General features: G+C 39.3%; 1 protein-coding gene across 1 annotated transcript in view; it reads left to right on the forward strand.

Moving 5' to 3' along the window:
• The window catches only part of tp53rk (TP53 regulating kinase), a 37,251-nt gene extending 34,591 nt beyond the window's left edge, over positions 1–2,660 (forward strand). The window contains exon 2 of the mRNA XM_028811927.2: positions 1,992–2,660. Within this exon, the coding sequence (XP_028667760.1) occupies positions 1,992–2,476 (485 nt within the window). The 3' untranslated portion in view covers positions 2,477–2,660. The remainder of the gene's footprint in view (positions 1–1,991) is intronic.
• The last annotated feature ends 15,894 nt before the right edge of the window (positions 2,661–18,554 follow it).

The raw sequence follows: 18,554 nt of genomic DNA on the forward strand, positions 1-18,554 counted from the left end.
ATAGGAACTATATGAAAGACTTGACACAGAGAAGTTAAAAAGCTAAAGTTGCTGTTACCCTTTCAGGATCTTGGTAGCACAAGATAACTGAAGCTTAATTATAAGTTTGTATATTGTAATCCACACAGAGATAGAAGAGACAGACATGCGTAGAACACTGGAGCTACTTGGTTCCACACATTTGTGAAGTGCCTCTGTCTGCTATGATATCTTTCTATCGTTTTAGCTATTGTATCTTTTTACAACTTAACAGCAAATAGAGTTTAGATAAGCATTGTGTTATACGTACAGTAAATACTGCAGGTTAAAATATACTGCAACTGTATTCGTGAATGGCGTGTTTGCATTTCCAATTGGACAATAATCAAATCAAATCAAAATCTTTGTCATTGTAACAATGAGACGTCGTACAACGAAATATTTAGGTGCAATTTTCCAATACAGAATATAATAAAATAAAAATAAAAACAAAAACAAAACACAATTACTCAAGTTACAACTAAAATAAGGGAATAAAATAAGTATCCAAAATTGTCCATAACGGCAGAACAATGTTTTCCACTCATACATACATACATTATATTGCACTTACCCCTTATCTAATGTTAACTTAGATTGAAGGTGCACTCGGTCAGATTGATTACTTAGAAACATTCAGCATGGTGATGGCTGAAGGATAGACTGAGAAACAGTTTCTATTTGTCTTTGGATCTGAAACGTCTGCCTGAAGGCAGGAATTCAAACAATGCATGTCCTGGATGTGATGGGCCCTGAAGAATTTTCTTGACGTTCCTGAGACAACAGGAATTATGTAGTTCTTCTAGTGAGGGGAGAGGACAGCCGACTATCTGATGGGTGACCTTAATGACCCTGTGGAGCTCTTTCTACTGTGCAGCTGGAGAACCATGCACAGAGACAGTAGACCAGGAAGCTCTCTACTGTGCAGCGGTAAAAGGACACCAGCAGTTTCTCAGGGATGTTGTTCTTTCTGAGCACCCTCAGGAAGTAGTCTCTTTTGGGCCTTCTTCATTACCTCAGCAGTGTGTGTTCCCCAGGTCAAGTCCTCTCTAATGGTGACTCCCAAGAAGCAGAAGTCTGAGGCCCTCTCCACACAGTCCCCATTGATGATGAGTGGCTGGATGTTGTCTGTTTTCTTCCTGAAGTCCACGATGAGCTCCTTGGTCTTGGCTGTATTTAGGAGCAAGTTGTTATTCCTACACCACGTTGTCAGCCGCTCCACTTCATCCCTGTAGGCTGACTCATCCACCCCAGAGATGAGCCCTACTACCGTGGTATCATCAGCGAACTTAACAATGGTGTTACTGTAGTGGGCAGGAATGCAATCATGAGTGTAGAGGGTATAGAGCAGGGGGCTCAGCACACAGCCTTGTGGGGAGCCAGTGCTGAGGCTGATGGGTGTGGAGAAGTAGGGGCCCACTGTAACCCTCTGAGTGTTAATAATGTTAACTTACTTCAGTTGTTCATTTCATTATATAGTCTGAAGGCTGATGCAGTGCTACCTCCTCTTTAGTTCTACTGGTGCCGTTATGCACATCTACTGATTCATTGTTTTGAATTCTAAAATCTCCTTCATTCTCAACTCTGTCTAACAGCTGTCCTTTTTAATTAATTTTGATGGGTTGTGACACATTGTTTACTTAAACGTATATTTTATAACTCCTATTTTCTCAAACATAGCTGCCATTTAGTTCTTTTAACCTTTCATCGACGCCAATAGTGGTTTAAGTTTTGGATTTTGGAGCATTTCATATTTGAAAATCTCGGATTAGGGATGCTGAACCTGTATTATTAATATGAAATGTTGATCGTGCATTTTAGAGTAGTTTTCCCTGCATTATTTCCACTTACTAGTAAAAAAAAAAAAAAAAAAAAGTTAAGTACAGTAGTAAGAGTTTAAACGTTTACTGTATTTTCATTTCTTCTGAGTTACTGCCATGCTAACGTTTGCTTTTTTTATCTCCTCTATTCAGGTATTTCTGCCCCAGTTGTATATTTTGTCGACTATACCTCAAACTCCATCTTTCTTGAGGAAATTGAAGATTCAGTTACAGTTCGTGATTATATCAACAGTGTTCTGTGTTCTGGAGAAAATGCTGAAAAGCTCATTGATTTGGCAAGTTGTATTGGACAAATCCTATCTAAGATGCATAATGAAGATGTGATCCATGGTGATCTCACAACATCTAACATGCTTCTTAAAGATTCTGCCAAAACTGGGTGCCAGAATTTAGTACTCATTGATTTTGGACTGAGCTACATTTCTGCTTTACCAGAAGATAAAGGAGTGGACCTCTATGTTCTTGAGAAAGCCTTTCTTAGTACTCATCCAAACACTGAACATGTGTTTGAGGCATTGCTTAAAAGTTACACAACATCCTCAAAGAAGTCTTTACCTGTCATTAAAAAGCTAGATGAAGTAAGACTGAGGGGAAGAAAGCGATCAATGGTGGGATAAAGTAACACAAATTGACAAACTACATATTGCTTTTTGCCCCAACATGGAAATAACCAAAAAAAGAAAAAAAGCTGGCACATTTGCATCTTCTGTCAAACCATATTATGTGGACATGTATGATCCTATCTTATTGAATTTTTGTTCTGAAAATAATAAAAATCACTTGATGATTTGTCAAGGCAAATATCTAATTTCCAAATTGTACCTTTTGAATTTTTGTTTGGAAGTAAATATGAGAGAACATTGAGCTCATACACCATTCTCTTCTAGAACAACATACTTTAGAAAACTGAAACAATAAATGGAGATGAGCACAGATAGCTGAGTTGTATGGAAATAATAATAATATATGACTACCTGTAGCTAGGCCATTACTTTAAAAGCCAAATGAAACTAGAAGTGTCCAAATTAATCTAGACCTGCTTTTGTTAGATCGCACTATTGTGTTTTTTTTTTGTTTTTTTTTTTTTATAATGAATCCCAGTTATACATTATACAGAAATGATTATTTAGCTATGAAAATCCCAACTGCACATTCTTTCATCCCATTAAATAGAAATATTTAACTAGCAGCTTTAGCTTCTTTTTCTGTCACCGAGCCAATTTGATATCCCTAGTTATGCTAATTATACACATTTTTGTGGTTAAGGATGGAAAACCTGGAAGCCCAGGCAACACACAAGGAGGACATGCAAACTATATACAGACCATAGCCAAGTGCAGAATTAGAACCCAGCAACATTAACCACCTGCGATGGACTGGCACCCTGTCCAGGCTTTGTTCTTGCCTTGCATGCTACAGTAGCTGGGATAGCCTCTAGCACTCGCTGCAACCCTGTTCAAGACAAAGCATTTTAGAAAACACCTCACTGACATTAATCACAGCACTACCTTGTTACCTCTATGTAGCCTGCTGTACAAATAATAATAATCCGTGACAGCAAGGAATCGAAATTTGGTTGCATTTGTACTGATAGGACACAGAAACCAAATGACACTTTGTTTTTTCCACCAAATGTGCTGAAACCCACAAAAGTTTTAGAAGTTATTTGCAGGTCCATGATTCAAATTTAACAATTAAAATTTTGAAAACAAATATAGTAGAGAATATATGTCTTTAAAGCGTTGCCACCTACTCTGGAGATTTACTCTTGCCAGCCTTTGTTGCACAGTTTGTTTCTCCAGTCCACCAGCTGTGTTGGGCAGTTGGCTTGTTCTATAAACTCCTTAATTTTCACTGTCTCCATGTAGATTATTGTATCTGCTCATCTTGCTGACAGTCTACTCCAAGCTTAAAAAAAAAAGGTAAAGGTTATTCTTACACTGAATAAAAATGAGGATGCTTGGAGACAACATTTCAGGTTTGTAGTCTGCATCATAACATTGCATCTCTTGTGCTTTTTTCAGCATGGGAATGGCTTTTACTTTTTTTCCTTCTTACACATACTCGCTGACAAAGCCCACCATTTATCAAAGTTGTCCTCACTGGCCAGTCACAGCCTGTGCACACAGCATACAAGGACTGCATACATTGGCTGACAGAATTGTATTATCCTGCAACAAATTTAAACAAATTTTGTGTGGTGTCAGAAGAAATGTACTTGGATTCAGAGCAACATAGTTTATTAATATAAAGTCTTGTTTATGTTTATTGTCTTGTACAGTTCATGCAATAACATGCTTATATGTATGTTTCCCAAAACTTTGACTGTCGTTCACAATCAATGACATACAATGACTACAACATCAGATATTGAAAACTATATACTGTATGCACGTATACTGTGTATTAACTGTATATTTGTAATAAATGTGCAATATTTGATGTGTATAAGGCAAGAAATAGTCATGTAGTTGTCAGTTGTATAATCTTGTGATATTTACAGAGCAAGTGATAATGGTCAGGTATGACTTGTCAGGATGGATAAACAAGAAGAGTGACTGCAGGATAGCTGATGTCTTCAATGTGACAACTTGCCTTTCTAAGGCATCAGTCAGTGTACTGATGTAGATGGGTGTGTGCCTGCTTTCTGACATTTTGTCACCTCAGTTTTGCTGATATCAAAGGTGAGATTGGTTTCCTACACTGCAGAGTTAGCAGTAAAACATCTTCTCTGGAAGCTGTCTCATCGGGCCTATGATGATGGTGTCATCAGTAGATGTAATGATGGGGAGTAGGAGCTGTGCCTGACCACACAATCGGAGGTGCAGAAGGGGGCTTGACCCCCTGCCTTGTCTGGGTTAAAGATCGGTGTGGAGGATGTGATGCTGTAATGTCACATTTGCTGTGGCCTGACAGGAGTTACAAAGTTCCGTTGCTGAAGGGGGTACTATTTATCAGAAGCAATTATGTTAAATACTGTGCAGTAGTTGATAAAATGTTTTCTTGCAGAGCAGTGGTTATTATCCAGGTATGAATGGGATTGTGGTACCCTCTACAGACTTATTCTGACAATATACAAACTGGATGACTTGGCTTAAAGGTTTGGGAACACCTGCTCAAAAACATTTACATTTACAACATTTAGCAGACGCTCTTATCCAGAGCAACTTACAACAGTGCTTAGTAGTCTACGACTGTTCTTCAGTCTTTAAGGCTAGGATTAAATCTACTGTCATTAAACAAGTTACCGCTGACCAAGTTGTACACAAAACCATGCTAGAAGAAAATAGTAAGTTGTTAGTACTAGGAGTTAGTACAAAAATTTTTTTTTTATTTTTTTTTTGAGAAAAGGGTAGAAAAAAAAGTATGGGGACTTTAGTCCCCATAGTGCTGTTTAAAGAAGTGTGTCTTCAGACGACGTTTGAAGACAGTGAGGGTCTCCGCTGTTCGTACAGCAAGAGGAAGTTCGTTCCACCACTTAGGAGCCAACACTGCAAAGAGTCTTGATGCATGTCGTCCTCTTCTTTTAATTAAGGGTGGTTCGAGACGAGCAGTGCTTGATGTTCTGAGAGAGCGAGAAGTGACACGCTGCTTAACCAGTGCTGATACAGTGGTGTGAAAAACTATTTGCCCCCTTCCTGATTTCTTATTCTTTTGCATGTTTGTCACACAAAATGTTTCTGATCATCAAACACATTTAACCATTAGTCAAATATAACACAAGTAAACACAAAATGCAGTTTTTAAATGATGGTTTTTTATTATTTAGGGAGAAAAAAAATCCAAACCTACATGGCCCTGTGTGAAAAAGTAATTGCCCCCTGAACCTAATAACTGGTTGGGCCACCCTTAGCAGCAATAACTGCAATCAAGCGTTTGCGATAACTTGCAATGAGTCTATTACAGCGCTCTGGAGGAATTTTGGCCCACTCATCTTTGCAAAATTGTTGTAATTCAGCTTTATTTGAGAGTTTTCTAGCATGAACCGCCTTTTTAAGGTCATGCCATAGCATCTCAATTGGATTCAGGTCAGGACTTTGACTAGGCCACTCCAAAGTCTTCATTTTGTTTTTCTTCAGCCATTCAGAGGTGGATTTGCTGGTGTGTTTTGGGTCATTGTCCTGCTGCAGCACCCAAGATCGCTTCAGCTTGAGTTGACGAACAGATGGCCGGACATTCTCCTTCAGGATTTTTTGGTAGACAGTAGAATTCATGGTTCCGTCTATCACAGCAAGCCTTCCAGGTCCTGAAGCAGCAAAACAACCCCAGACCATCACACTACCACCACCATATTTTACTGTTGGTATGATGTTCTTTTTCTGAAATGCTGTGTTCCTTTTACGCCAGATGTAACGGGACATTTGCCTTCCAAAAAGTTCAACTTTTGTCTCATCAGTCCACAAGGTATTTTCCCAAAAGTCTTGGCAATCATTGAGATGTTTCTTAGCAAAATTGAGACGAGCCCTAATGTTCTTTTTGCTTAACAGTGGTTTGCGTCTTGGAAATCTGCCATGCAGGCCGTTTTTGCCCAGTCTCTTTCTTATGGTGGAGTCGTGAACACTGACCTTAATTGAGGCAAATGAAGCCTGCAGTTCTTTAGACGTTGTCCTGGGGTCTTTTGTGACCTCTCGGATGAGTGGTCTCTGCGCTCTTGGGGTAATTTTGGTCGGCCGGCCACTCCTGGGAAGGTTCACCACTGTTCCATGTTTTTGCCATTTGTGGATAATGGCTCTCACTGTGGTTCGCTGGAGTCCCAAAGCTTTAGAAATGGCTTTATAACCTTTACCAGACTGATAGATCTCAATTACTTCTGTTCTCATTTGTTCCTGAATTTCTTTGGATCTTGGCATGATGTCTAGCTTTTGAGGTGCTTTTGGTCTACTTCTCTGTGTCAGGCAGCTCCTATTTAAGTGATTTCTTGATTGAAACAGGTGTGGCAGTAATCAGGCCTGGGGGTGGCTACGGAAATTGAACTCAGGTGTGATACACCACAGTTAGGTTATTTTTTAACAAGGGGGCAATTACTTTTTCACACAGGGCCATGTAGGTTTGGATTTTTTTTCTCCCTAAATAATAAAAACCATCATTTAAAAACTGCATTTTGTGTTTACTTGTGTTATATTTGACTAATGGTTAAATGTGTTTGATGATCAGAAACATTTTGTGTGACAAACATGCAAAAGAATAAGAAATCAGGAAGGGGGCAAATAGTTTTTCACACCACTGTATGTAAGGTGGTGCAGTTCCAGTTTTGGCCTTAAAGGCAAAAAAAGTGTTTTACCATCTGGTCAGAACCCCCCACTAATTAAAAACCTAATGCTGTGAAGTGGAGCTTGATCTTGGATCTTGGTTACTGGCTTATAATAAGACATATTAATCAAAGCAAATGCTTAACTGCAGCAGACTATTGATGCCTGTGTGATAATCTGTTGGCCCGAGGTTCACAGCTTTTTTTTTTTTTTTGCTGTATACTTTGCAGGTAGTTCAAAACATTTCAAGTCCTGAAGTATTTAAAACAAAAAAGAAGGGTAAATCAAAAAGTTAAGGCAACAGAAAGAAGCTTGTGCAATGCAACATGTTCACAATGGCTTATGGGTAGTTCAGACATGAACCGTGCTGCGCTCTGGTATTAGCCAAGTTGAAGCCAAGGTTAGATGAGCATGGACGCTCCGCTCTGGGATTACGCCATTGTTGAACAATGTGTCGTAGTCAGATTTCTTTGGGAAAAGGGAGTGAAACCTGCTGAAATTCACCAAAGAATTTTGGTTCAGTGCGGAAGTGAAAACGGCATGACTCAATGAAATGTTTATGAATGGAAAGAAATGTTTAAAGTGGGGAAGAACAAGTATAACCAACAAAGCTCGATCTTATCGACCATCAGCATTGCGCACACAAGCCCACATGGATGTGGCAAGTGCCATTTTTTTCAAAGAAGACCAGTGTATTAAGTTGCCTGCTGTTGCTGTACTTTTCTATATCGGCTGTGGCTCTGCACATGCAAAAGTGCATGATGATTTGGGGTACCGTAAAGTTTGCACAAGATACATTTCCAAACTGTTTACTGATCTGCACAAGCCAACATCTTTCTTGCGAATTTAATTCTGCCCAAATAAATTTCCCTATGGTACATTGTACCTATAAGACATCGCAAATGTGTTTTCATCTTTTATCCGTTGCGGTTACCTCTTAATTTTCAAATTGCCTTTACTTGATTTACCCTATTAGGTTAAATTGTACTTGACTCTTACGAGACACAACAAAAGGTGGTATTTTTAACATTCACCCCAGGGTTGCACTGGAGGATTTATTTAATTTTTCTCATGTATGCCAAATACTTTTTTTAATGAAGAATTTTAATCTAAGAAAGTAGTGTGGCTTGGTTGGAAATATAAAAATTTGCAAAACGTCCATAATTTTAATTTTCAAATATGAATTCAGATCAAAAGTAGAAAAATGACTCACAAGTTACATACAGCTTAAGGTTAAAAATGAGGAAAATAACTCAAAATCAACATTAATGCTGAGCCTGCTGCATTGTTCTCCTTCTGTGTGTGTTCATACACTGTATGTCCTTTTTAAAGAATGAAAAAGGTTACTAACCATTGCTGAGCAATATTAGTGAACTCCAAAAGTAAATGTTTGATGTTAATTAATGTAAACAATTAATAATAATCTTTGTCCCTCAATGTGTGTTTGTGTTTGCTGACACTAAAACTATTCTTAAAATGATGCTGTAACATCATTGGGCCGGAGCTGAGCGAGAGACATACAGGTCAATGAGTGAGTGAAACGACAACACTCCTCTGTCACGATGCTCTGTTTTGCAAGAATCTGTTGGTCTTGGCATGTTGTTCCCGTTCGGTCTTGATCTTGACATGGCTTGGCTCAAAGAGGTTGGGAGTGAGGGGGAGCTGCCACATCGGATCAAGTGTGAGCAGTGGGAGAATTCCACTTGGCATGGACGATAGGGGAATCTTGCAGCATGAGAACTGTGATACTTAGCAATGGAATTGAAACACAGCCAAGCACATATACTCGGGTTCGGCTGCTGTGTCACCAACAGTCCATTTAAGGGATGCTCATTCCAAAATTTTTTATTTTTTGTGCTTCCTTCCATATCATCTGACAGCTGCTTGTGTATCGACCGCCACACAGCTCTTGTCAATAACTACATGGACACAGGTCTAGTTTTAAGGAAGAAATGAACAACATTTTGAGTTTCTATTTAAAAACTACATGAGGTAATTTAAAGACAATTCTTAGTTTTTTTTTTTCCTTTTAAAAGAATTGTCTGTAGCCCCCAAATTTGAAATTGCATTGGTCTAGGCCAGGGGTGGGCAATGTCGGTCCTGGAGAGCCGCAGTATGTGCAGGTTTTTGTTCCAACCCACCATCTTAATGAGAAGTCAATTATTGCTGATGAAGCACTTATTGCTTAAGTGAAATTTTGATGCTTCATTTTAGTGGTCTTGCTTGTTAAGGATCCTCAGCCTTAACTGCTTATGTCAGTCTTAAACCGCTGCATTCGCTGTTTTAATGGCTCCTTATTAGCAATAAGATGTAAATGACAAAGCAGCCAGCAGTTCTCCATCCAGCTTGTTTCCAACCCAAGTCTGGTTTTCTGTTTGTGTTCATCCTGCACAGTTTGATTTAATAAAACACTTCGAAAAATGCGACAGAATGAAAATTATCTGCTTAAGGCTTCAAATCATTTGGATGATATCTTTGGAAAGGATAGAATCTACAATATAAGAACCGTGGCATTGCAGACTAACAAGCCATAAAATTAAATAAGGTCTGAGATTGGCAAGGATTGGTTTCTAATTAAGCAATGGAATGAAAACCTGTAGCCACTGCGGCTCTCCAGGACCGACATTGCCCACCCCTGGTCTAGGCTATCTGGAATATGAATGTGTAAAGTCTCCTATCACAGCTGTCTCAAAGCACTTAGTCGCAGCTGACATACGTGCTACTCGACTATAGTCTGTGTGACTCTTCAATTTGTTTTTGTTTTTTTTTTGGGCACAAGAATAATTGTTTTGCATTTGAAAAAGACAGGAACTTCAGGTTCCCTCAATGAATTATTAAATTTGTTAATTAAAACAGCAGCTAAATGGCCACTGCAAGTTTTAAAAGGTATCCTGAAACCTCACTCAGTCAGATGCCTTGTGGAAATGGACTCATTTAAAAACCTTCAACACAATACATGATGTACACGGAGTGTACACAGAGACAGGAAACTTGACGGGTCATTGTGCTGCAGGTAATTGTGGGGGAGAAACTTTATTAACACAATGTAGTAAAAAAGTGAAGCAAAATGACACCTTTTATTGGCTAACTAAAAAGATTACAATATGCAAGCTTTCAAGGCAATTCAGGCCCCTTCTTCAGGCAAGATGCCTCGAAAGCTTGCATATTGTAATCTTTTTAGTTAGCCAATAAAAGGTGTTATTTTGCATGACTTTTTACTACATTGTGTTAATAAAGTTTCTTGACTTTTTATTAACAAAATTAAAGTGGACACAGAAAACGTTGTTTATGTTGCAGAAAAAACAGATGCAGCTAGATTAGGCTTTAGTTGTAGTATGTAGGCTTATGTAACTCCACTATAGTTTTTACAGGTGCTGCTGTATAGTTTCCATCTTATCCTGGTGCTTATGTTTAACATCAGTAGCATCATTTACTGCTTTCCTGAGTCCATACCAGCATTTCTTGTATGTTTTAATGCTGCCAAGGCTGAAAAATGTTACTGCTAGCCTTCAGTAAATGTCATCATGTGATCCATGGTTTCTGATTATAAGATATGTGGATTGTTCATGTAGGTACAGTGTCATCCCCACATTTTTTGGATCAAGATCTGATGAATAGTCTAAACATGTCTCAAATTCGTGAAACAAAACGATCCTGCAGTTTTTCCTCCGTCACTTAGCTACTTTTCTTATTTTCTCTTCAGTCTCTGCCTATAAGCTGGGAGCAGGAGTACTGAGAGGTGGCCCGACTGTCCAAGGTGAGAGTAGAGTAGCTGATGGTAGCTGGGTGAGAGTAACCCAAAATTCTGGGGGGACAGGTGACAAGCAAATAAAATTTAGGGTAAAAAGTCCTTGCCTTTTGCTATGTTGGATTACCTGCAACAATAACAGAGTCTGGATTAGAGTAAGCAACCCTAATTCATGGCTTACATTAGAAATGCAATGATTTACTTCATGAAATAAAAGTGCACAATAGACAAGAGTACTTGTAGTTTTGTCAGATATTTGAAATATTAAAATGCCTAGTTCAATTTAAACATTTAAAGTCTAAATGTTCTTGATGCCAGTAGAAATTTGCCATTTTTCACCCTCTGATAATAGTCCCTAGTAAAGGATCAGAAATAGCATCAAATTCATGATTACTGACCTTAACATAATCTAAAACTATACCTCACATGCTGATGTTTGAAAGGCTGTAATTTGCAACCTTCTGCAGTCTTAAGTATAAAGGTGCCAGAGTGGTACTTCAGAGCAATGCCATAGGGGAACCATTTTTGGTCCCCAAAAGTCCCAGGCATGTGAAGAAGCCAGAAAAAACCCCAATTTAACAGGCTTCATAAATAACCATGAATAGATGGTAACAGATTTGTGACATACCTTCAAAGGACTCTCGCTGCATACAGTAACACAGCCTAAGTCCAGGTTTTCTTAATCTGTTAGTGCCCTTCTGGGTGGCCTACCATATATTAAAGACTTTGTTTTTTCCGCATATTAGGAAGTTTTTCAATGCACAAAGAACCCTAACCAGAATCAAATGGTGCTTTTAAAGCAAAAGTTCACAACAAGGAACCAAAGAACCTTAAAGTGCCATTAAAGAACCAGGATTTTTAAAAGTATATGACCATCAGTAAAGAATCAAAATATCAAAAATATTGTCATATTTGTGATCAGCAACATCGGAATAGCATAAAATGATATCTCCACATGTCTATATTACAGATTCCAGTTTTTCTCAAATTTTGTGAAAAGGAGTCATTTTGAACCCACGTATCCCATTCAGGGGTGTAACCCTGAGTTCGATTGATGTGGCATGCAGAACTTCAAGTCCTTCTGATCATTTTTGCGGAAGACACCTATTGGTTTACCCTTTATCATAAGGTTGTAATTTCCTGCACAAAATATGGTCCAATAATGATCTACAAATTAAAGAGTTTTTTGGGTCTAGAAGGCCAAAAATTAGGGGGCACAAAAAGCTTAACATCTTGTAAACCCAGGACGCGTTGAAAGGATGTCATGTGTGGGGTTTTGCTTGTGCAGGCGAGTCAGGATGCGATAGTTCAAGAGATTTCAAAGCGTTCATAAGTCGTTCTTATGAACACAATAATTTCTCTGAGTTATTAAGAAAAACATAATCATTATGATGTAAAAATAGCCTCACCTTTCAGATGGATCTCATGTCATAGCACTTTTAAATACTATTAAAAATAACCAACTCTAAGAGTATATTTATGAAATTCAATATAAGCAAAAGTAAATAGCAGTGAATTAGTGAGAAATGCTTCTGGGTCTGCTGTCACTGCTGATAGAGCAGTCTCTCCATGGTGGGGTAAGAGAGATGAACATAGATCTGTGTCTGGGATGTGACAGCTACCATCTTACACAAAGCCTGCTAGTCTTCTTTTTCTGTCTAGCCAGTTTTAATAATGCCCTATAACATTCATTAGGTATTTAAACATTTTCCAGAGCGAAAAAATTATTTGTGATAGACAGGTGTGATTTTGAAATGTAGACCCTGTAGCAAGAGTTTCTCTGTATTTGAGCTGATGTACACTTTATGCTGTTATAATCGAATGACAAAATTGATATGAGCAATTTTGCCCAAAATCAATATTCCGGCATTTTGTAATGCTAATAACCATGCCAACATTCATTTGAATTGAGAGATTCATATTGTCCACAGTCTCTCATCACTCTGAAAGGGGTCAGATTGAGTGTAGGGATCTCAAACATCTGTAAACCTATTGAGAACTCAAAGTCTGAAGTATGACATTCAACAGTCTTGGTGTTCCCCTGTGGCCGTGTTTTTGCCCTTCTTGTTCCTTTCCTCAATAAATTCTCTGGAGTCAGTTATTCTTTTACCCTTGTCCTATTTGCCATGACATAATACGGTTACCCTTATCTTTTCTATGTCAGTATTTAGGGTAGTGTGGTGGCACAGTGGGCCGTGATGCTGCCTCATGAATCTAACAGCCTGGATTAGAATCCTATACTTACCAGTTGCCAGTGTGGATTTTGCATAGACTCCCTGTGGCTCTGTGGGCTTTTCTCACATATCCCAAAAGAGAGAAACCATTTAGGTTAACTCCCAGACTGGTCCATGTGTGAGTGGACCCTGAAACTGACTGGTGCCTACTGGCTTATAGCCAGGCTCCAACCTCAGAAAACCTGAATTGTATTAAGTGAATTTGAGAATGTTACATTGAAGAAACTTCTGTCCATCCATGTAATGACAATATTACATTTAGCCTTATGGCTACAATCAGCTATAGCCAATCTCAGCAGTTTTAAGCACAAAGAAGGAACTAACTCTGGACAGGGTGCCAGTTGATTACAGAGAACACTCACAGTGGACCGATTTAGAAACTGTAATGAACCTACCCTGCACATCAGTGGGCTATGGGAAGGGAGCAGAATACCAATGAAAAACCTAACAATGACTTAAGGAGAATCTGCATGTTCCACAGTGACCAGCCTGAGACTTGAAACAAGAATTCTAAAGCTACCAGAAAGCAGTGCTAACCGCTGCATCACCATCTCTATACAAATATTCTTAATTTATTTTCAGACCCTTTTAATCTAGTTGTGGGAGACCAGAACCTATTTCAGAAGCCTCGGACTCAATGAAGGAAGCAGCTCTGGTGCCAGATTAGCCTAAATTAGCCAATTGCAAAGCCCATGCACACAAACATACATACTAACACACATATGTGTCACATTTAAAATCACAAATGAACACAACATGTAAGTGTGTGGTAATTTGGAAGGGAAACCAGAGTACTCAGAGGAAAACCCACATCAACGCCAGGAGAACTCCATTAGAACATTAGAACACTCTAGACGAGAACAGGTCATTCGACCCAACAAAGCTCGACAGTCCTATCCACTTATTTCTTCCAAAAAAACATCAAGTCGAGTTTTGAAAGTCCTTAACGTCTTACTGTCTACCACACTATTTGGTCACTTATTCCAAGTGTCTATCGTTCTTTGTGTAAAGAAAAACTTCCTAATGTTTGTTCAGATGGACAACGGCTGACCATGGTATTTTAGACCACCTTTATAAATATGTTTTACCAATAAGTATCCATCCATCCATTATTCAACCCGCTATATCCTAACTACAGGGTCACGGGGGTCTGCTGGAGCTAATCCCAGCCAACGCAGGGCGCAAGGCAGGAAACAAACCCCGGGCAGGGCGTGCACACACACACACACACACACACACACACACACACCCAGTCTTTGGACTGTGGGAAGAAACCGGTGTACCCGGAGCAAACCCACGCAAACGGGGAGAACATGCAAACTCCACGCAGGGAGCACCCGGGAAGCGAACCCAGGTCTCCTAACTGTGAGGCAGCAGTGCCACCCTACCAATAAGTAATGAAACCAAAAATATTTTCGTGTTTCATTATTTTAACTGATGTAAAATTTGTAATTCTAGCAAACAAAATGTTTAAATAAAACAGAATATGAAACAAATAAAAATAAATGGAATACTGTAAAGTGTCTTATATATAGAACAAAACCAAATCCGCAATACAGTGATGATGGGTGGAAATAAAATGCCTTGCTGCTCCATATCTCAAACTGGTCACATACTCCCCATGTCTGTGTGGACTTTCTTCAGTGCTTCCAGGCTCCAGGTGTCTCTAAATTGTACTGAATGTATGTGTTAGGGTGGTCTTTAACTTGCACCCATTGCCATGGTTGGTCCTCAGCTTGAATCTGGCCTTGCCAGGTCATTCTTTCTAATTTAAAAAGCAAGTTCAGAAAACTGAACAATGGAAAACAGCAGTGATCGGTGGCCAAACTCCCACAAACAGAAAAGACTTTTTTTTTCAGGTATTGCCCCCTACATGCTGCTTGGCAATTTTATTTACCCAAAATAAATTTTGTGCTTGGGAATAGAACTATATAAATCCATCCATCTATTAACCAACCCGCTATATCCTAACTACAAGGTCACAGGGGTCTGCTGGAACCAATCCCAGCCAACACAGGGCACAAGGCAGGAAACAAACCCCGGGCAGGGTGCCAGCCCACCGCAGGGCACACACACTAGGGACAATTTAGAATCACAATGCACATAACTTGCATGTTTTTGGACTGTGGGAGGAAACTGGAGGAAACCCACACAGACACCGGGAGAACATGCAAACTCCACACAGGGAGGACCCAGAAAGTGAACCTGGGTCTCCTAACTGCAAGGTAGCAGCGCTATCCACTGCGTCACTGTGCCATCTACCATATAAATTAATTGTATTATTTAACAATTCATTTAATTACTACTATTTATGTAAACATTTTGACTCCTCACTTCAAGCAACTAGATATAATTCTCAGTCCACTCACTGACTGTCAAGACTTTGCACTTTCTCATGTTTTCTGCATGGTTAATCTTTAGGTAATTTGGCTTTATTGTTCCTGACAAAAATGAGCTTGTTTGTAACTGGTAACCCTAAAGTAAGACGGTGAGAGTGACAGTGTCCCACAATGAACTACTGTGTGGTCTTGGGATGGTGGAGTCTACTTAGCACACACAGTGTTGATAAGGTTGGCCCTGTGTACTTGAGACCCTCTGCTAGAAAAAGCAGATTCAGAAAAGCAACTGTCTGAATTAGCACAATATATGCTTCGTAAAAGATACCTTTGTATTATGGAAAATTTTATGTACCACAAGAAATGGATTTTTTTACAAGGTTTGGTGAAATGACAAGGAATGGAAAATTTGAGAGTCTTCACTGACCTTGTTATGTTTTTTTTTGTTAAAAGTACCATTTCTTTTATAAAACTAGAGGCACAGGAACTTGTGTTTGCAATGAAGTCCATCCATTATCCAACCCACTATATCCTAACTACAGGGTCATGGGGGTCTGCTGAGCCAATTCCAGCCAACACAGGGCACAAGGCAGGAAACAAACCACAGGCAGGGCGCCAGCCCACCACAGGGTGCGCACACACACACACACCAGGGACAATCTAGAATCACCAATCCACCTAACCTGCATGTCTTTGGACTGTGGGAGGAAACCCACGCAGACACGGGGAGAACATGCAAACTCCCCGCAGGGAGGACCCGGGAAGCGAACCCAGCTCTCCTTACTGCGAGGCAGCATCACTACCACTGCGCCACCGTGCTGCCCACAATGAAGTCACTTCTGTAATTTTAACACCAATGTATACATTTTTGCCCAAGTATGACTGAATATATAATATAAATAACTTTTTTTGTTTACAGTCAGGTCACATTTCAGCGACCTTTTTTGCTTTTTAGGCCAAAATACAGTCTGGGGGGAAAAAATAAATTTAAAAAAATTGTATTTGCACAAATAATTCCAAACACCCATGTAACTTGTTAACTACTATGGTACCCATTTACAACTTTACCTTGAATTAAAACAATAATGAAAAAGTAGTTAGACTCATGATCAGTGCACATCCATTTTCTCTGTTCATAAAAGCTTAATTTTTGCCCTTATGAGTCTTACATGTTTGGTAGTATTAACAAAACACTGCTTTCTGTTATACAGTGTGATTAAAAAAGATTACTGGAAATTCTGACAAATTCAGACATGACACTTAACTACTACATGGTGCATTAGCTGTGCAAAAATTAAATGAAGTTTACTTGCCCGATTTGATATTTAAAGCTCAGTGATTTTACAAAATGATTATTTAGATAAATATCTTTTCAATGTATGGACTTGTCCTCACTGCACTTGCAGCACACAACTTTTTTATTTTTAAATTAATAAAAAGGCAGTGAATGGCACAGTTGGCAGGGTTACTGCCTTGCAGTAAGGAGACAGGCTTGCATCCCGGGTCCTCCCTGTGGGAAGCTTACATGTTCCCTCTGTGTCCTCCTGGATTTCCTCCACATGCTCCGGTTTCCTCCCACAGTCCAAAGAGTCAGGTGGACTGGTGATGCTAAATTAACCCTGCAACTGGTGCCCTGTCTTGGGATTGTTCCTGCCTTGTTGCCAGTGGTTGCTGGGATAATCTCCAGTTTCTCCACAATCCTGGCCAGGATAAAGCAGGTTTAGAAAATGGATGGTTGTGAAAACACAGTACAATTTACATGTTTCAGGGTATTTGAAAAGTGATAGCAATGCAGTTATTTCCAGTATGTGAGTTACGAGGTATAAATTGATTCTTATCATATTTTATTTATTATGGATTACTGTCATAGTGTTTACTAAGACATAATACTCTATAAAATAAAGGCATATTCTTACAAATAAATGAACACTGCAACTAATGATGAGTCGAGAACAGTGTGTTGTTTATCACAGCCGCCACAGCCACCTGGGAACCAAGTTCACATCAGGGCATTGCACTGCAGATTCAATTTTACAAATGCAAATATTTTATCATATTCATATACTGGTTTAAAAAGAAAAACAAATAAAAAAATCATGTACCGCTTGTTTGTGCATAACCCATCCCTTTTCTAACCTGTTTTTTCTGGACTTTTGCAGACACCCGGTATCTAAACCGGTAGCATTTGGTGCAAGGTAACAAAATCGGGATCCTTATACGTTTTGATGTTATGCTAGCTATATTTACCATTTATCATTCCATTCATTTTTTGTATTTTTGTATAGCACTGAAAACATATTGCCAGTCCTCCATTCACTTTTTAAACCATTATGTCTTTATAACGCTGAAAAAAACAAACACGCAATGATCAGTCGTCTACTTTGGGGACTCAGACTGCGACACGATTTGGAGTCGACAGTTAATCTGCTGCCATATCCGAGACTTTGAAATGTGGGAATAAAACCAAGCGAAAACGGGTAGAACATAAAAATTATTGAGGGTCGAAAGTGTAACGACCAGACCTCGCCTTTCCGTCGGGTGTAGTCTACTGTGCCCATTGTACCCGTGAACTGAAATTTTAAAGCCTACACGACCTTCTCCACCACCTAACATTTAAGCAGCCGCTTCAGTTGCTACCAGGCGATCTGGCCCCGCCCGATTCTCCTTTGACCTCTCCAGCGCCAATCACGGCATTACACAATCTCTATAGAGAGTCTTGTGGAGGGGGCGTGGCAGTCAGTCTCGTTTGGTTTGGTGGATATGAATGGTGTCTTAAGTGCCGCTTGTATTAAACGTGCTTGGTCGTACGGCGGTTCGAATCCTGGTTAAGGATAGCAAGTTGTCCAAACACTCAGGCAACGTTGTGCCTGCGGTGCATTTACACGCTTGCAAGAGAAACTATGGATCAAGTGCCGGCCTTCTCATGTCGTAGGAGTTCGGTTCCACCGGTCCAGAAACACTGGCTTTTGCTACTTATTTTCATTAATTATTGACGCTTCGTAAACTTCAGTGTGTAGATGTTGTTATTCTTGATTAATAATAAAATTAAACCGAGCTTTGTATATTGCTCTGATTTGGAAAGTCGAAAGTCTTAAACCCTTTTTTTTTTATTATTTTTTTTTTATAAA

This window comes from Erpetoichthys calabaricus, chromosome 10 (genome assembly GCF_900747795.2).
Source record: "Erpetoichthys calabaricus chromosome 10, fErpCal1.3, whole genome shotgun sequence".
Classification (NCBI taxonomy): domain Eukaryota; kingdom Metazoa; phylum Chordata; class Cladistia; order Polypteriformes; family Polypteridae; genus Erpetoichthys; species Erpetoichthys calabaricus.